Source organism: Pyrgilauda ruficollis, unplaced genomic scaffold, assembly GCF_017590135.1.
Source record: "Pyrgilauda ruficollis isolate IOZ18807 unplaced genomic scaffold, ASM1759013v1 scaffold2, whole genome shotgun sequence".
NCBI lineage: Eukaryota > Metazoa > Chordata > Aves > Passeriformes > Passeridae > Pyrgilauda > Pyrgilauda ruficollis.
In genome coordinates, this window is record NW_024519206.1 from 28928404 (window position 1) to 28949647 (window position 21244).

The 21244-nt window shown below is 35.4% G+C and overlaps 1 protein-coding gene across 1 annotated transcript in view; it reads right to left on the bottom strand.

Annotated features, from left to right (window-relative positions):
* The window catches only part of CNTNAP2 (contactin associated protein 2), a 1012072-nt gene that overhangs the window by 687080 nt on the left and 303748 nt on the right, over window positions 1–21244 (bottom strand). The window contains exon 2 of the mRNA XM_041466404.1: window positions 9891–10001. Coding sequence (XP_041322338.1) covers window positions 9891–10001 — 111 coding nt within the window. The remainder of the gene's footprint in view (window positions 1–9890; window positions 10002–21244) is intronic.

The following is a 21244-nucleotide window of genomic DNA, read 5'->3' on the forward strand; positions in this document are numbered from 1 at the left end:
GGCACTTAGTGCCATGCTCTCATTGACAAGGTAGCATTGGGTCTTAGGTTGGACTTGATGGCTCCAAAAGACTTTTCCAACCTAGCTGATTTTGTAATTGTCAGGTGACTATAATTAACTGTTGGTGTAATTAAGAAATGGTTTAGTTATGCTGACACAAATATAAATGAGAGAAAACAAAGAGAAACCACCATCACATCTTTGACATGAGACTGGATGCTAAGTCAGACTCTTCCAGATCCAGAGATATTTTTTGTGACTTTTGTAGTAACTTACATACAGAAAAACAAGTATTAATGTTCTAACTGTGTAGCTCAGATTTTCTTGTGAATAATCTCATTGTGAAAACTGAAACATGAATAATAGCTGCACTCTCCCTGCAACAAACAGGCTCATTTTATCACATTATTTCTTTTCTCTCTTTCAGCATATAACTGTAGTGGGAGGTTATAATGGTAGCCAAATAGCTCCCATTTCTACCAGCATTTATGCTTGTTTATGACTTATTTGGGAAAGGCAATGCTATGGCTCAAACGCTCAAAGCAGCAATCTATCAGTTGCACTACACCCATCTGTGTAAGGAAAACCTGTGCTTTGTGTGCAGGAGAGGGTGAAACACTCATAGCATCTGGCAGGTGACACTGACCTTGGGAAAAGCTGACAGTGCATCTTCTGTACACACACTACACATCTTTGCCTTAATTCCAGAGCTTTGTACTCACACAGCTCTGCTTATAACTCTGAAGTATCTGCAGATAAAACCAAGTCTAGGATATCTAAACTCTCAGTCTCCGCTGCTTTTAAGTATACCTCACCTGTCAAAAGAGGTTGGCCAAGTTTCCTATATTGAGTTTTTGGGGTTTTTTAATCCTTCATGTTCCCGCTGTTCTGTGCAAGCAAAGTAGCCCCAGTGTCTGAGGAACATGAAATTTTCCAACTTGCTTGTCAGTGTGCCAGCTCTGGTGTAGACAAGTCCCTTGTGAGGTATTGGTTTCAAGGGGCATCTAGCTGAGCTCTAATATGCCATTATCATGCATTTTTCAGACAAATCCCCATTTATATTAACTCAACAATTTAATTCTGTATAGAATCATAGAATAGTTTGGATTGGAAGAGATCTTAAAGATCACAGAGTTCCCAAGCTTCCTGTCATGTTCAGGGACACTTTTCACTACTCATTGTTCCATCCAACCTGGCCTTACACAATTCCAGGGATGGGGCATTTGCAACTTCTCTGGGCAACCTGTTCCATTCCCTCACCACCTTCACAGTAAAGAATTTTTCCTTAATATGCAATGTAAACATCCTTTCAGTTTAAAGACATTTCCCCCCTGTTCTGTCATTATGTGCTCTTGTAAATAGTCTCTCTCTGCCTTTCTTTAGGCTCCTTTCAGGTACTGGAATGTTGCTATAGGATCTCCCCAAAACCCCTTTTTCAGGTTTAATTTCCAGCTTGGCTTAAACCATGGCAGTATTCTGTGCAGAGCAGGAGAGCTAATCAGGTCTGTGTTTTCAAGATTAAGTCAGTAACAACACTAAAAGAGATTTCTTAAGTATTTACTTAATGTACCAATATTGTTTGAGAAACTGTCAAATTGAACTCTCAAAGTAGTTGAAAGCTCAGAATTTGGCTGCTCTGGGGAAAAACAGCCAGAGCAGCACTGGTACCCTAAGGATATGGCAAAAATGTGTTTGTGATATATGGATTCAGTCTGGCTCTCTGTGAGGCTGCCACTTCTCTGCCACCAGCACAGCCACCTTTCTGCCAAACCCAGCTGCCCATTAGCATCAGAAATAATTAATGAAATAAGCTGAATTTTTTCTGAAAAAAGCTAGCTGCTCAATGTGGTGGATGCTTTGTGGGGGGCTCCCAGGATGAGTGGAGAGACAAGAATCTTGACTCCATGTTTCAGAATGATGGTTTATTATATTATGATATATATTATATTAAAATACTATATTAAAACTATACTAAAAGAATAGAAAGAAAAGGATTCATTAGAAAGCTAGAAAGAACAGGAATGGAATGCAATGCAACAAAGGCTTGTGACTCTCGAGAGTCTGAGCCAGCTGACTGTGATTGGCCATTAATTAGAAACAACCAACATGCCCCAATCACAGATGCACCTGTTGCATTCCACAGCAGCAGATAGTTATTGTTTACATTTCTTTCCTGAGACTTCTCAGGAGGAAAAAATCCTAGCAAAGGATTTTCATAAAATATCATGGCTACAGCTCAGTAAAGCGTGGTGATATGCTGTCCCCATCCCTGTTGCCCAAGAAAGATGCCCATTTGCCTCATGTCTCTAGCTGGGCTTGGAACTGCTGCCTCTGCAAATGATTGCTGTAAGAAAAAAAATATAAAGTTGGAGAGCATAGTGTTATTTTTTTGGAGTATACAGTCAAAGAAGGAAAGTCCTCTTCTCCATCTACACATATGTGAAATAAGCCAATTAGGTATTCTGAACACTTTAATTAACAAATTAGTTATGAACTGGAAAAAACGGTCATGCTTTCTGTATTCATCCAGTTATGGTAAATTAACATAAGCTAATGATGCCTTTTTTAATGCAATTACTTGAGCTTCACTCTCTACAGACTTTGTTTCTTGGATTAGTTTTGGAATGAAAAGGGTGAAGTCTTTCCTTCTAAACTTATTTTTTCAATGCCCGAGTCCATCCTGGATATACACTGGCACTTTTCTTTCCTCTTTGTGATGCTTCTTTTTTCTGCAACTTCGCAAAATTCACTATCCTCTTGCAATGAATATTTTAATGGGTTTTTTTCAGAGGAATGAGATAGTGCAAATATTTTTGTCTTTTTTTAAGAACTCCTTCTACATCTAATAGGTATTTATGAAAAATATTTCATTAGGCCAGACTGTTAAAGCACAGAAAGCAACTTCTGACATCAACAAAGTGGCAATCACAGTTGCCTTCAAAAGGGGGATGTAAGTGTTTGTGGAGCTGAGGTGGGTTGTGGGTTACCTTACAAATCAAAGTGGGATGCATAACTATTTTGAAGGTGAAGAATAAACGAAATTCATTATATGATAGGATGTGAAACAAATAAAGACAGAGGAAATTTGATATCTTTTTATTGATGCAAAAAGTGAGCTGAACTCAAATTCTTTATCAATTTTAAAAGAAAAACCAAAAAACCAACCCAGAGATGGAAGTAAATGCCACACAAAAAATTTATTATAAGTAACACCAAAAGGACATGTTACTAATAAAAGGAAAATATTTTCATTTACTCTCACAGGTAACAGAGCTCCTAAAGGAGTTATGTTTTGAAATGAATTTTAAAAGCACAAACAAAAACAATACCAAAAAACCCTCAAACAACACAGAGAACTCCCCCAGTGAAAAACATCATTTGCTTGTATTCTCTCTAAAGCATTCCAGAAATATTGTTTATGCTGTGTGCAACACAAATAATGCTATGTCACAGACAAACATGTTTTTTGGGGTCTCTTTGTGAACCAATAGAGGCTTATCTTTTTCAACCATAAGTAACTTTCCATATTTTTAAATGGATAAGAAATTATTTAATAAATAAGGGCTATCAATTTGTCCTGACTTCTGAAAACCTAGTATGATCTACACTGTTCATGAGATGTTCATGAGATACTGAAGTGGACTGTAAAACTTCTGTTTCTCTAAAGCACATATTTACAGAAAGAAAACTGCAGATCATTTACTTTTTAAAAGGCAACCATATTTTAGTGATTTAGCTCAGCAAGAGCTCTCTTACAGACATACAAAAGCTAAGTGGATAATACTACTCTCATGATTTTACCATTTCTCTTATGCTACTCTGTTCATTACTCTCAGGATCTTGTCTACTTACAAAAGACAATATATGCTCTAACCTGGATAGTGAACTTCAAACCACTGGCAACTCCATAACTTTTTCCTAAGAGGGTTTTAGTCAAAATACAATGAGTTGTGTTGTGTACAGGTATTCCTAGTCAGCTTAAAGTTGTTGATAAGACAAGGAGATTGCAGTATTTAAGGTGCCGATCTACAGTGTGCATGCTAACTGTTCATTTGGACAAATGTTAGCTCAGTGGGAGCACCTTGTTACTTTAAGATTCATATCCAAACTAAACTCCTGGCAAGTCCTGTGAAGGCACAAGCCCAGACTGCTCAGACAATTCAGGCTGATATTAACTGCCCCTTCCACATTCACTTTGATGAAAGGAAAACTACAAAAAATCCTTCTCATATTCCGTTATACAACAGTAATAAGCAATTGGAGAAGTAGTGATATTCATTATAGTATTGGAGACTTTAAAAGTGAAGGTAAAAATAGCCTAGGCTAGGTGTCCCTAGAATCCTTCAAAGGCAAGGATCTAACAAGCATTTAATTTTTTTTTTTAGAACCATTGCCATAGATCTGATTGACTTACTGGAAATTATATGGGGAATAAAAGTAACATATTCCATTATAGATAAATTCTTGCATCTTCCATACAGAAAGCAAAATTTAAGACTCCACTGAGAAAAACAAACAACAAACAAAAAACAAACAAAAAACTCCACCCCGTCACAATTATGCCAACACTTAAAATTTCTGATGCATGTTTTATAGTCACATTAATAACTCTGGTAACAGCCCAAGGTCAGCACACTGATTAAAGGTAACCTGAAAGCTTAGATGCAAGTTACACAGTGGTGCTAGAAGGACTGCTTTTTGAACATCAACTGCTCTACAGATACGTCCTTTCATATTATGTTATTACTTTCATTGGTAGCATCAGATTCCCTGCTAATACTGGACTTAAAACAGAACCCCTGGGTACCAAATTTCCTTTTTTATTCCACTGTGCAAAAGATAATTTCCACATATCCAGAAATTCATTATGACCTTCATACTTTCACTGTCTGCTGGGATTACTTCTGAAGTTCTGAGACTCTACTCAGTTTCAAGCAGCTTCCAATTATATTATATAACATTACATTATGTTGAAATAATGTAGAGTTTCTTCCCTGAATTAAAATGGTATGAGATGGATGATAGGCAGCATTAATTCTCATACTACTGAGAAGTATAGGGTCCAATAGCTTGGGAACCATTAAAAGGAAGATTGATAATACATTATATCAAACGTGTGCTAAGAATCCTTCTCATGATGTGATGCAGTCCATTGATCCTATTGATGGCAGGTCATAAGATGTTAGACCTTTTCACCTTGACATCACATTTGAAAAAGTTACTGAGGATGGATTTTAAAAAGCTGTAGAATGAACTTAATGAAAGCTTTCCTTTTCTCTGATGCCTCTATAGCTACTAAGCTGCCAGCAATACAGACTTTTGTGGGAGAAGAGGTATGACAAAAATGGAAGGACCTGTAATCTTTTTTTTAGATAGTCTACTAACTAGCTTCTAGTTAAAATTTGATTTGTCAATAACTTAATTGCATATATTTATGTGCCAATTGGGTTGACTCCAGTATCAGTCATCTTAGAAAGTAGAATTAATTTTTTTTTCAAAGATAACACATCCCCATATTCTCCAAATTGTACACAGAATCATTTAATATACTTGGAATTGTTTGGTTTACACAGCAGGAGAATCTGAACTAATAATTGACGGAAAACTCAAAACTATTTTTCTTAAGAAATCCATCCAAAGCAAAAAGTTTTACGATTTTATAGCATTAAAATGTTTCACAATGTTTGCATGTATATATATATATATATATATATACAAGTGATAGTGACAGACCCAAAAAAAAAAGAAAAGCCATGAACATTTCTCCTCTTCTGTGGTGCTTTTTCCCCTCACATAAGTTACAGACATTTCAAAAATAATCTGTACCTTTGTTATACTAGCACTAAACAGTACGCAGATAACTTTAAAATGAAAATGAAAAAAAATGCTAACACTACGATACAGTAGAGCACTAAGACTTAGTTATTTAAAATCAAGTATTATCTTACTACCAAAAGGATAATTTTGTAGAAACTGACTACATCCAGCATTGTCTGAACAGTTGCTAATTCAGTACTGTTTAAATTTTTAAGTACAAGTCTTTGCTTATAAGCCTATAACACAATTCAGGAGCCACCATACCTTTGCCAAACCTACATTCACTATGAAATTCATTGCATCCTTCTCTCTCCACAGAAATTTTGTCACAGCTGAATTTCAAAGGATCTTCACCCTCTTGCCTTTGCAGGCCTGATGTGAATAGTAGCACTTGCTTTACCCAGCATTAACTCTAGTTAAATCTGTTCATAAGTACTAGTATATCTAGTAGTAGTATAGTTGCTTACAAAGAAAAGCAACAATTTTGTCTACATTTTCCCTACTTCTTCCTATGATAACTAAATAAAAGTATTTTGGCTGCTTTTATCAGTTGCTATGATTAAAAGTGCTCAAGAAGGCAGAAGAATGAGGGGACCCCATGAAACAGACTTTGGGGGTCCTTGAATGAGAGAGCTAGTATAAAATTCAGACTTGCATTGTTCCCCCAGATTTTTGGCTCTTTGTGATAAAGGAAATATAGATTCACAGTTGTAATGATTATATAAATCAAAGATTCTTACTGACATGGAAATTGTGGAAACATGGAAAATTTAATATGTATAGGTACACATTTGCAAGACACTGACAGACCTGCAGGTAGCCACTAAATATTTGTTTCTACAGTCAGCATTTTTTCCTATAATGAAAAATAACTTTTTCCACCCCCCCCACCCACCTCAAAAAAACACAGGATACTTCTCCTTGTTTAACAAGAAATAAGGTTCAGAACAGGAAAAAAGCAGCAATGAAAAAGAAACACAAAGTAAATTGATTTGGAAAGGTTAATGTTTCTAATCAAATTTCTGTCCATCAAATCTGCATTTCCTTTGAAACAAGTATACATACTAACCCATAAGTTGTTGAAGACTTACAGGGGTAAGTAGACAGATGTGGAAAATGCAAAATATTTTCACAAACTGACACAGAAACCAACCCTACATATACACCCTGGCAGTTTCCAGATCAATGCCATTCTACAAAGACTTAATTCTACTTGCTTAAATCACTAGTTATAGGATTTGTAAATGAAATGTTATTAAACATTAGAGTAAATTCATGGATGTTTCTGCTTTTGAAGCCTCCTAAAAACTGCTGAAAATATTAAATTTTAAATTCTTTTTGGCATACATCCTTTGCAACGTTTATAGCAGCAAACTGAACCACAACAACTATAGTGACAACTCCAACCTCCTCAATAACATGATGTGACTGTTCAGGAAATCAGTGCCTTAATCAATGGAATAAAATATACTATCTATTCAAATTTTGCCAGTCTAGAGTGAAGTGCCATGAAAACAGGAAAGAAAAATAATTGGGTTGGAGAGTAGCATTTTCAAATGTGCATTTCTTTAATTTAAAGGGTCTGGGGCTAGAGGAGGGGGAGTTCTTTCCATTTAATGACTTGAGCACAGTGTGGTTTAAATAGCACATTTGATTTGGGAATCTATTAGCTGATAATGACTCCTTGGAGAGAAAAAAAATTGGATTCACTTATTACTGGTTTGATTAGCAATATCTGTAATTCCATGAAGTTGTAAGATAGCTTAGTATTAAAACTGAGCTATTTTCCATCACTTGCAGAAGCATAAACACAGACAGACAAGCTCCTGTGATAAATATACTCCTGAATTCTGTAGTACTTTTACTGCCACTAGGATTAGAAAAAAGATATTTGTTCATGTACATAGAGCCTCAGTTTTGAAAAGTATTTATCTATGCTTCATAGATACTAAGAGATGGATAATAACAATCTAGCAAAGTTGCTATTTAAACAAAGAGATGAAACTCTTAATATTATTAACATAATGCTATTTAACAAAGAGGTGCAACTAAATTTCCAATGAGGAAACAAAGCCAGTGTGCCAGTGTTTGATTAATGACAACACTGATCCATATCGGTAAAGAAACGTCATAAAAGAAACTGCCCTGTAGTGATTATAAGGGTAAGAAAGGGAAAAGTAAATATAATTAAAAGAAAAAATTAAATTCCAAATGTTGATCTGCCTTTCACTTAGAACAAAATAAGTAGTCTTGTAAACTAAAAGAAGAAATACTCATTTAAAAACAATGGAAGATCTTCCCAGCAAAGCTGATGCTCAGTTGTATTTTATTAAAGTGGTTCTAATGGCCTTTTTTTAAACTTAGCACGTGAAATGGATATAACTATAGTAATACAGCAGAATTCAACCTAAGCAGTGAGCAGTGTTTTAGAATTGAAGCACCACTCCTTTCATCTGATGAATATTTAAAGACACAACTGAAGGGACCTGACAGCCTAGCAAAACACACATCCAAACACACTGCCAGAAATCCTGAGAACTCCAAAAAAGCACGTAACAAAATACATGTAACACTGAAATAAAAGCCTGTGACCAGCATAAAACAACATCCATTCTCATTCAGGAGCAACAAACCGTGTTATCTGCTGGTCTGCAGGCCTAAAACCAAAGAAATTGCCAATGCCCCTGTCTGGCCACAGGCTTTCCATCAGATCTGCAGGTCTCTGGCACTGGAGATCATCAGCGCTATTTTCTCTAAGCTTGTCTTTGGCTTCTGTTTAGCTCTCTTGAAATAGCAATTTTTTAACAACCAGTATCATAACCTGATCTGTTTTACATTTAAGGTAGCTGTGTGATTGCATGGGCTAGGGTTTACCAGTATAACAATTTTGATATATTTCTGTACCTATAATGCTTATTCTGCAGAGAATAAACTGGTATTTTATAAAAATGTAGGGTACAGGACCACAACCATGGGATGACAGCAGAAATATTAAATGTACAGGCACAGGCTGACGTCAGAGGAAGTAGGACTATAAATAACTCACTACATCAATTACTAGTCATTAAAGGAAAGTAACTAACTCCAGGGCCTGGCTAAAGCTTATTGTAGCGAGTAAAGGAGAACAAACAAACAAACAAACAAAGAAGGAAAGAAAGAGATCAAAGAACAAAGATTCTACACCTGTAAAAACAAATATGCGGAGAAGTTGCAGACCAGTAAACCAAGAACAGTGTCTGAGAGTACCAACAGGCCATAACTGCATTACCCAGTGGAGAACCCACTCATCCTGCCAGTGAGCCTGGGGGTCCCATTTCAGCCTCCAGGTACTACCTGAGCCACATCAAAGGAATATCCATGCCTGGACCCACCCCATATTCTTCCCCACTTACAGATTACGCTTCCTCACTTGACATTAGACCCAGCTCATCCCTTCCTATGCTATGACCTCCAGACAACTGGCAGAGCTGGCAGTACTACCAGCACTCTTTGTGGACTGGGGGTGGTGCCTCAGTTCCATTAAACCAGGTAGGCCATCGAATTTATGCTCCTGTTTCTTCCAACCACTAAGTTCTTCCAACCACTGAGGAAGCTTTATTACATCTGAACAAAGTATTACAGACACTCATTGCATTACAGACATATATATGCAAAAACCAAAGTCCCTGTGGTGATAGAAAAAGGCCTGAATGACAGCAGTCATTGCTGAGGTGGGAACAAGTTACATCAACAAGTCACACCAAAGCTGTTTATTTTTGCTCCAGCCGTGACCTTGCAAGTACCCAATGCAGACAGGTATACCCTTTTATGTGAAGTCAATGATGCAGCTGTACTGTATGAGTCCATTGACATCAGGCATGTGGCCCACGCTGCTACACCTTACTGGTAGTGCCCTTCTCCCTGCAGTGAAATTGGTCTCCCATACAACAAAGAGAAATTAATTCAGTTCATAAAAACAGTCTGTTCAAACAAGCGTAAGCAATAGTATTCCACATAAAACACATTTTCGCATTAAAAATACAATTTGTCCCTTTTTGAAATATCCAAACATTGAGGTTGAGAATGTCCCTTACCTCCTCGTTTGTTTAACTTGGCATACCCTGGCACATAGCTGCTTGTCATGGATGATGAACTGCTGAAGGAGGAATGGGGTAATGCTGAGACCAGAGGTTCATCACACTTTTCTGAAACACAAGAAAACAGATTCACTTTATGCTCTCAATTACTCATATGTATTAAGTGACAATGTGCCCATTACTTTCCCTCTGGGTGATAACAAATCCTTGTTATTTTTGTTCATGTGGAATGCATGTAGCTACACCAGAGCTTTTCAACAAAACAACCCCTAACAAAACAACCACAAACCAACAAAACAAACAAAAATTCACCTCAAAAACCACAAGAAAACACATAAATAAACACAGACACACACACTGACATGAGAAAATAAAGGCTTCAACCAATAACAAAATAAGATAATGGCAATATCTAACCATGAGCCATCACTCTTCCTTAGGGATACAGCGGTTTAACAAAAAAGCCTACCCTGATATATCTAGGATGTTTTTGGTGACACAAAAAGCTAGCGCTAGTGTTAAATAAAAGTATTATCATGGCAGCTTTCTAAGAAGTAAATAAGATACGCATTTTCATTTCCATAATAGAAGTGCTGATAAATTTGATATTAAAAAAAAGAAAATAAATTAGGGTACAGTAATGAATGCATATGAATTATCAGATACAAAAGATTCACTGAAAAAAAAACCTATACTAGCTAATCTCTATAATTCAGTTGAGTACTTCACTTCCATTTTACCCCACTAAAGAAGATTAACTTGGTATTAACATCTAAAATGGAAAAAAAACCAAAATCACTATCTTCCTAATGAAGAAAAAACTGTAAATCAAATCTCCTTCTTTTGTATTATATAAATTAGAATGAAGAGAAATGGCTTAGAATTTTTCAAATAATTAATGAACTGCTTTTTGTAAGATTTTTGTGGGTATTTCAACAGATGGGAGAAATACGTAGCTTAAATTACTCATTTATATCACAGGTAAAACAAAAAAAAGGCTTTAGCCAACACGAGTAAGCCTAACTAATCTTTTCAAACACATGCACTGCAGCACAGTCTCTGCTGTAAATGGAAATACCTTCAATTTATGCATCTAGAATGCATTAGATCACCATAGGTGGTCTATAATAGGTCTAAATATGCATAAGCAGCATATTTAATGCTCAGCCACAACAACTAGTTTTGGTACAATTAAAAACCAGCGGTTTGATCAGACTGGATCACACATGGAGACCAAATTAATCCTACCTTCTCAAGAACTTTAGGAGGGAAAAAAAGAGGATTCTGAGTGAATCAAGTAATATATAATGCAATTCTCCTAAAATGTACAGTCTCATGTAGTGAAAAATAAAATTACTTTCACAGGAATAGAAGCTGAAGTACAGAAATACAAAAGAACATTCATTCAGGAATCAGTATTTTGACATTAAGCAATGAAAATAAGATCCTTCACAAATCTCTGAGTTAACAAACATTAAGAGAAAAAAAATCCACGCAAGCACAAGCAAGAGTAAAGGGCATCTGCTTTGGACTGAATTAAAGGACAATTCCAATGACTTTTGAGTTCACTACCACAGTATTAATGATGGAATTTTGACAAGGAAAGATAAATGGTTTCAAAAATTATTGTTTATACCACAAAGCAGAAAGACTGATTTCCTCCTCCCTCTGCTCTGGCTGCAGCAGAGCAACACATTTGCTCAGAAACCTGTGGCTGGGTGCTCCTCACACCTCACGCCGGCAGCAGCACACCGGGGCTGCACACACCTCTGCACACACCTGTGTTTTCAGATCCCCGGTGCCAGGTGTCACCGTGATATTTTCTGAAAAATCCCCTTGCCCAGGATTTTCTCCTGGGAAGCTGAGAAGCCTCAGCTTCTCCTGTGTTCTGCTGCTTTGGAATGTGGTTTTGGAGATTGTTTATCCAACATGTGAATTATTTCAACTTAATGGTCAATCACAGCCAGCTGTGTCAGACTCTGAATAGTCAGTAATGAGTTTTTTTTATCATTCTTGTTAAGCCTTCTGATGTATCCTTGCTCTATTCTTTAGTATAGCATAATATAATACAATACAATATAATATAATATAATATAATAACCTTCTAAGAACATGGAGTCAGATTCAATCATTCCTCCTCTGTCCAGGGACCCCAGAAACTACCACAGTCAAGTTGCTTTTATTTCAGTCAAAGTGCTACAAGGTTAGAGCTAAGAATAGAAGTGAGCAGCAGACTGCCATAACTGCCAACTTTTGTCCTAAGCGCCATAATCAAATAAATGCAGAACTACTTGATAAAGTTTTTTCTCAAGCATTTCTTTATCAATCAGTTTATTTTCTGTAGATCATAATGGCTTTTCAACTTGCAAACTGCTATTGCTGCCACTTCATAATACCTAGCTAGAGACTTGAAGGCATTTGCCATTAAACCTGTTGTCTAGGTAAAAACAGAATGAAACATTTAAAAGTAGAACAACACACAATCAGAAGTTTTTAAAAATACATAACGCATTTTTTTATATCATTTTAGTTTGCTTATATTACATGATATTTACCCGTAAGGAAAAAAAATACATGTTCTCATCAGTAATGAAAGCTAAGATTGAACATGTACCTTTGTTCTGTTTCCTGAGGGTTTTAAAATATATTTTGCAAAGTAAATTTTTAGGTTTATACAATTTTCTGTCACCCATAGCTTCAAACTAGGGTGGGAGGAAAAACCTGCATCTTCCTAGAAAAATAGTAAAATGGTAAAAACTTAGTTACAAAAAATGTGTTCAACTTATGCAATTTGATTTATTACTAATATAATGGGAGGCTACTGATAAACATGACAGATGAAAAAAAGCCTCTCCCAAGAATAGCAGCTCATCAGAACTTCAGATCTTTAACTGGTTCCAGTAGCTATTGAGAAAATCCCCTCCTTTTAATTTGACAGCTGTTATATTTGTGCTACTACTGAAGATGCACAAAAGGAAATATGGGAAATTATTTGGAATGAATACTAGTTTCTAAATCATTAAAGGTCTGCCTTATCTCTTTGGATTCAAAAGAATAAGACAGAGAAGCTTGACTTAGTAAAAAAAAAAATAGAGGGGGCATCCATCTATTTTCCACTGTGGTCACAATTTTTACAGTCATGAATATGCTTCATGTGATGTATGTGTGCTTCTGAAGTATTTAATCTGAGCCTTCTGATTCCTTAATTTGATTGTAATCATCAGTACTGTGGTGGGGGTTAGGAAAAAATCCTGAGTTGATACTATTTGCCTTCATTGTTTTTTAGAACTGTAATGCTCTCCTATGTCTATTTTGACACACCAAATAATGAGAAAAAAATCTCACTTTCTCATTGTTCTAAAAAACACAAACCTCCCAATCTGCCTGCTCATTTAGGATTTAAAATATGAAAAATTCACCATAAATGTGTATGAATTACAGAAAAAGACTATATTTCAGGTTAATAGACTTAAAATATTATTACATCTCATCATTAATTCATGACTTTAGGTCCAACAGAATAAAAGTTAAAAGACTGCTTACATAAACCAGTATTTCTAGCCCTATATGAAAATTTCACTAAATATAGTGCACTATTTAAACTTCTGCCAGAATATGAAATACTGTTATACCACAGATTTAAGAGAAAAAAAAAAAAAAAAAAAAAAACAAAAACACCAAACCTTGGGAACCTTTTGTTCTTCCAGCAGTTTTAGTTACTTCCTGCAGAATTCAATTTTTTACTTACCAGAATCATATATACCTTCCTGTTACTGAGATATAATAGCCTTCCCCATATAAGTCAATGCACTGTGCCCTGTTAATCAATTACAGAGCACACTCTCCTGCCAGCATTGCAGCAGCAAAGGAATAAACTCTCCTCCATACCATTTATCTCAGTGATATATTAACAGCCAAGGCAGCTTAGGTCCATTTAAATGTTAACTTTCTGAAGCAAAAAGACACTTCCACACCACTCTATTCTGTTTAGATCAAGACAACTGATAACTTTGTCATAGGAATGATGACTTTTGCTACTCTGGCTTCCCTATTCAGAAGGAAGTAACAAGTATATGTCCATCAAAAACAAGTCTTCTTAAGATTATAATAATTAGATCAATGGAATGAAGGTCACCTAAAGTCATTAAACACAAATGTGAAACATCTGCAATCTCCAGTCTTCAAATTCCTCAAGACCTAAAGATAATTGAAACAAAAGTGTGCTGTGCACTTGCTCTGTTCTTACATGTTTTCTCAGGCACCTGGCTATTGGAAACCAGATAGCAGATGTGATGGATCTCGTCCTAACAACCGCAGCTTCTCATATTTCTGGTGTTCACACTCAACAAAACAAAGAAAATATATCTGCCCATTCCTTCCTGTTTTACAGTCTATTCATAGCTTATTTTTATATCATACCCATCATGCTGGAGAACCTAAAAGAGGCCCATCTCCTATTTTGCCTGCAATTGCTTTAATTCCCACTTACTAGTCTATGAACTATTTGGGGAATAGGGGCCACATTATTTGAAGGAACAGCTGTTGACTGCAGCACAAAGTAGACCCAACAGAGACAAACTCTCTTATCAACCCCATAGGTTATTAAAGTTTATCCTCACTATACCAGTCACTTCAATGATTTTTGATGGGCAAAGCAGAGTAAAATACCTTGATGCTTCACTTCACAGAAGTCTGTTCAAATGCTTCCTGATCAATAAACAGGTCACCTGTAAAGTTGCTGACATATCTTATCAAAGTAGTCTGAGAAGATGAAAAAAAACAATCTGCAGTTCATCTGTGTCTTCTTGACATTTGTATCTAGCAGTAGGTTGGAATGCATACAAACTATCTAAAAATACTAAGAAATGGAAAAATATACATTTATAGTTACAGGTAGTTTTTGTGAATAATTTGGAGGTGCATCAGAAGGTCTCCCAGAAGCTCTTGCAAAGAATCTGTCAGCAAAGTAAAAAGACAGCAGTGATGTTTACAGTGGTTCTAAAAATTAAAAATATTTGGATACTGATAACTGTAACTCTTCAGAAATAAGTGATGGTGACTTACTAAGTATGCTTTTGAATAAGAAAGGCTTTTATGTCATATGGTCCAGTGTGCACTGAGGAACACACCTTTAAATAAATACCAAATCCACAATTTACCCCTCCTGTTTTAAAATCTTTAGTCAAGATTTCCTATCAAATTATAATCTAGGACAACAATTTTGCTGAACAATAGATCTAAGACATAAACATGCCACCAACAAAAACTTTACTAAGAAAATCTCCATATGTGTATGTCAGAAATTAAGTACTCAAAAGCTGAACAGCTTAGATTCAAAAAGGCAATTACTGCAATGGCAATATTGTGTTTGAATTAAAAATAACCATAATAAATCACTAGCAGAAGATGAAAGAGATGACTCACTCTGTATCAGTACTGAAAAAAATATCATGGCCAAGAAATATCCAAAGCCCTGACTCTAACTAACAATCCTAATCAGCTTTCTTTTTCACAAAACAGAAAATTTACAATACAAACCACAAAATCTGAACTATTAACAGTATATCCATCTCATTAATTATACAGGAATGCCTGTCAAGTGTAGCGGGAAAAAATGGTTATAAACAATTTCAGTCTTTACTTGTAATACAAAAGACTCCTGCTTTAAATATGAATTCCAAGATAAATGTTAGGGAGCAAGAGAGAGAATCATATCATCTGGGTTTAATTTGTGCTGTGTGTTAAATGCTAGTTAGCCTAAACACATTTTTCTTCTCCCAATTTGAATACATAATTTCGCTGTAGTGTACTGAGGAGGAAGAATAAGCCACCAAGCACTTCTGAAAAGCAGTCATGAGATTGCAAGGGCACTCTGAAACGTGGGTAAGTACATATGGGGACTGGCATATCTCCAATGACAACCAATAGGAATATTAATGAGGCTGGTTTGGATTTCAGTGTGTTATTATGCTTAGACAGCCTCACTTTCCATATAGCACAGGTAGGTTTTATAATCCAAAATGAATGCTAGAATATACCAAGTTTAATTCACAAGCCTGTGTCTCCCCAAAGAGTAGAAATAAATAAGCACAAGCTGCTAGAATATTTCATGCACTGTTTCAAATGAACTTTTAAAGTGATGCAAGCCAAAAAGCAGGAAGTACTTCAAAGCAGCTCATCATCAATGGTAGCCCCTTTAAAAATCAAACTTAAAAGCGGGTGTTATTGAGCACAGGCTGTCACAAGTATAATTTCAACCTTTGTCCTGTGTCACAACCCTGCTGCCCAGTATGATGTGCCTCTATCCAAACTTCAGATAATGTGTGACAGGAATGCAGGTAATGGTTGAAAAAAGCCAGGTAGGGTATACCTCATGCTCTCAAGTACTTAAGTCAGAAAGAAATCAGTGAAGAGTTTATCATAGACAACCTTCTCTTATGGGGAAAGCAAATACTTGCCTGTCAGGTGTATTTGCCAAAAGTACAAGTCTTTGATACATTTGGGGTTGCTCAAACAAAAAACTTTCTGCCTTTTGCATGTTTTATTGTGGTTTTTTTTTTGGCTTGGAATACGATTTAAAGAAAACCCACCACATACTGCTACTTTCTTTTTCTCTTTCCTAGGATAACAAGCTAAGTTTACTCCTCCTCAAGTTTCTTGGACCTCTTTATATAGATAGTAAATAGGGATGATGACTGCCAGAGTAGAAGCTCAATGTTTCACCCTCTTCTGTCCCACCTATTTTCCATATTGCAGAAGCTGGCAGATTCTCCACATGAGTGACATTTCACACAACACCCTTGATGGACTGTTAGGGAGTCAAATTCACGTTCAACTTCATGAGCAAATGAGCCCAAGTGTCACTGAAGCTTTTCTGCAAGTATTACTTGAGCTCAGCTGTAATCTAAATGATTAGAGAAGCTAATATTGATCGCCTGGGATGTTTCATATTTATTCCACTTCAAGATGCATATCATCAATAGAGATAATCCATTGTTGCTCAAAAGGTTAGCTGCTGCTGGAAAGAAGGAAAATGTAGCAGCTCTTTTTCCCCCTTTGTAAGTTACAAATCACATTAATTTGCTGGTCTTCACACAAACCTTAAGCATTAAGGTTATGTGTTTAGAGGTTTACCTCAAGTCTTTCTTTAGAGCTCTGTAAGGAAAGGAACAAGTCACAGGTAATGGTTTTTGTTATGGTGCTTACTTTGCTCAGGGCAGTGGACAGGCAGTGAGATCTGCTTCTTTGTTCTGGGTCTGAATCAGGAATTCATCTTTGGGCAATAGTGGATACATCACCAGGGCCATTTCTAAAAGTGCATGTGGATGCCCAAAGACAGTCGTTTACAAGATCTTCCAAAGCATCTTTTTACCTGAACTTCATTTCTGATACCAATTTTTTCTGAAAAATTGACCAGTTTTTAGAGTAGCCAATGATTTATTAATCTGAAAGGCCAAGGTATGGCTACAAATTTTGATTACTACAAACTACTATCCTATTCCATCATAAGGGCCCAGGTTATTAATAAGCAACAAACTTTCTTGGTTTGAGGAATTTTTAAAAAACATTTTTTTATATTCCTGGGAAATATTGGAAATGAAAATATCATAAGAATTGTATCAATGTGCAATGTACCATATGACTATTATGAGACATTTCTGGATGCATTGCTATCATTAAGTGGTATATAACATAAACCACAGTACTCTCCAATCTTCTTTCTTTAACCATTGAAAATGACTAAAAAGTTAAAGCTGACATCATTAATTACTGTGACTTACAACTTACTCAGAGACATTAGGATTTATTTTTTAATTAAATTATTCAGTATGGAAACATTGTAAGTATAAATGTATACAAAGCAGCCTCCTGAAATTAAAATTTATAAAAATTTCAACTTCTCACAAAGGAAAAATAGAAAACTATCAAAAATTTGCCAAATTCAATTTTTCAGAAAAGTATAATTTTAAAATCTTCATTTACCAAAATGCATATTTCATTTAGTGTTTTACATTTTTCTTTTTAGAAATAACAAAGCACATCAAAATTAAATGTATGCATTATTTTATCATTTAGTAAAATCCATTTTTAAATTATTTTAGAAAAATATGTTCTTTCTTACCTACAGTGAGACTACTTAGGCAGCTGGTTCTGACTTCAGGTTGTGGATTTTTTTTTTTTTTTTGTTTTTTTTTTTTTTGTTTTTTTTTTGGATGGAACAGTGTGGCCAGCAGAAGTTTTTACATCACTCTAAAGCAACAGCACATCTGGATTGCCTCTGGCCTACTTTAGAGTCCATTGGGAATTCCTCAAATGTTCCCACCCTTTTGTCTTTTATGAACACATTTGTAAACTGTTTTGCACCCTGTGAAACTCAAAGTTGTATGAGAAACCTGCATCTTTTTTCCTCATTTAAAAAAATCTCCATTACAAAGGTCAATGGCACCTGGAATAATTGAAAGTCAGTCAGTCTGGTTGTATGCTTGGGCTGTCATTAAATTGTCTTTGGTGTATAAGCAATAGTAGACTGTCAACTCTATGCAAAGTAAAACTCATGAATATTTCCATATTTTTGCATACCCAACCTTCAGGTGCCTCTTCAGTTATTAACCTTCTGGCATGCAAATCTAGCTCTTCACCTTTTCACTACTGAAAGTATCTGAGCATTTAGAAGGATTTTTACAGCAAACAAAGCTCCAGCTTAGGTGCCTTTACAGGTACAAGTGATTTTTCACACACTGATACCTGAATTAAGTATGAAAAATCTGGAGTCAGGTCATATGAAGTTTTAGAGTAGCAAGTGGAAGGACCCACAATGATGAAGAAAAATATCAAGAAAAAGAATACAATCTTCACAATTTATTTTGTTAAGTCTCATTTAAATTAGAATAATTTAATTAATTACCTAGCCTGCATTCCTCCTCAGTCAACTTTATATCAACTATTGTCTTTTGTTTATGGGTGGGGGTGGAAGCTGGGTTTGTTTGTTTGGGTTTTTTTGGGGGGAGGTTTTTGTTTTTGTGGGTGTTTGGGGTTTGTTTTCTTTTTTTGTTCCTTATTTGATTTGTTTTTTTATTAGAATCTGGAGATAAAATGGATAACAGCTAGTGGGTAACAACTAATGTTTTCTAAAGATTCTTTCAAACAGCTTTACTTTTCATCACTTCTTTAGCAGGTTTCCATCTCTAAAATGAAGCTTTTATCTCTAGCAAAAACAAAATATACTCTTTATTTCGTCAAAGTCCTACTTATTATAATGGTCTCTTTACTTTTAGCAGCTCTTTATCAACATAATTGTTCTGAATTTAGAGATGTTATTCTAGGTTTTATCTAATTTAAGCAAGATCAAAACAAACAGTGTCTTTAAAATTGCTCTACACTTCAACAATAAAAGCACTCCCACAGAAAGCCAAATATGAATTCTCAAACCAATGTATCATAGGTACAGAAAAATAGGTGTTTTAGTGTATAAAATGTATATAAATTAATTTTTAAATAATTATGTTAAAAATGTTTTATTGTCTGTAATGAGGCTATCTACCTACCCACATATTGCTTAAGATGCTTAACAAAAGTCTTGTGAAAAAGTTAACTGATAGCAAAAGATGCAGATTCCTGTCTGAAGGCCTTGCCAGAAAACTACACTTTCCCTATAATGGCTAGGGAGGAAACTCTGTTCCTACTAGGCAGACAGAATATTTAATATCATTAAGCATGCAAAGCACATTCCGATTTGCTTAGATGAGGAACAAAAAAGAAATTAGCAGGTTATGCAAAATGCAGCAGAGAATTGCCTCTCAATTTGCACAGCAAAAGGCAAACATCACTTAATCTTAAAATCAGGGTTTTATTCAAAAGGATTGTTAATTCCATGTTTGTCCATTGATGTTTACCTTCATATCCCCTTTAGAGAAAGCAGATATGTCATATTTATAGCAGACGGTATTAGTCCACTGTTTATCTGTTGTTTAATGTTAGAAGTGATGAGAGAAGTAGAAGCCAAAAGATGTGTGATATATGAATGTAACCATATTATACTGACAGATTATTCTTTTTTACTCTGTGCAAAAGACAAAAAAGGTCTACCTTTGCTTCCTGCCTTTTCTATGTAGATTTTTGCCTCCAATTAAGACTAAAATATCTGCATTCTCAATTCCTGTCACTGGTGCATGAGAGGATTAACTCCGATTGCATTTTTGTTTAAAAAACTCTTTTGTTAAAAAGCAATCTTTCCCACATTTCTGAAGAAGTATCAAGTGACCAAAGAAATTAAATTGTCATAATACATTGATTTCACCAAAGCATCAACAAAGCATTCTAAAAAGGTATTTTTGCAGGTGAAATACTTTTGGTCTTTTTCCTTACTTTTGCATTAATGTAATGCATATGTTATATATGACATATGTTTAAAGCCTGTTGGTCATGATATGATTTCACAAAGCCTGAAGATAAGCTTCCAAACCATGCTGATATCTTCTGTGGTTTGTTTTAGGCCCAAAATCCTGGATAGAACTGTGGCTAGGAAAGTAAGAACAACAACAAAACAAATTGAGGACCATTTGATAATAGAAAAATGTGACCATAGTTTAGATTTCTGAACTCTCTGTATTGTAGACTAAAAAGAGCAAGCTGCAGTACAGCCAGCCTGTGAGACACAGCATTCTCTGAGGCTTGTTATACATACTGGGAAACTCAAACCAATTATAGAACATGGCTGTGAATTTTGACACTAGAGGCCCAAATTTCTTACACTAATACCTTGAAGAAAAGAGATATGTAAATCAGAGTAGGCTAACAAGGGTTTTCATATGCTGGTGAAAAAATCTGCAAGTTGATACCAATGTGTTCAGCATCCTTAAGCACATAGGCAACAGCACAAGGTACAAATCAGTTCAGGACAGTAACTTCAAAGTACACACTTGGTGAGTGTGTTTACCATATTCCCCGAGGTTTGAAAGCACCTAGCATTTAATAATTAAAGGTAGAATGACTATTTATTTCCCTAGAGACTAAAAAAAAAAAAAAATCATTATGAAACAAAGATATGAAGATTTGCCTAAATTTGTATATCTGAAGCTGAATAGAACATTTTTCTTTCTGATAAACTAACAAGTTGGATAGACAAGAATGTTTGATTCCCAGACGTAAAGTATTTATAGGATTCCTGTTTCTGACACAGGTCAGGGCAACTAGCATCACAAGCAAACTCCTCTCCCATCTGCTTGGATTCATGATTTTCTAGAAGGAGTAAAACTTGAGATTAAAGTCAATGTTTAAACTGAGTGACTTAATGCCAGCAGAAGAAAATTGCAAACATTAAAAAAATCAGTAATGAATGTTAAGTCAATTAT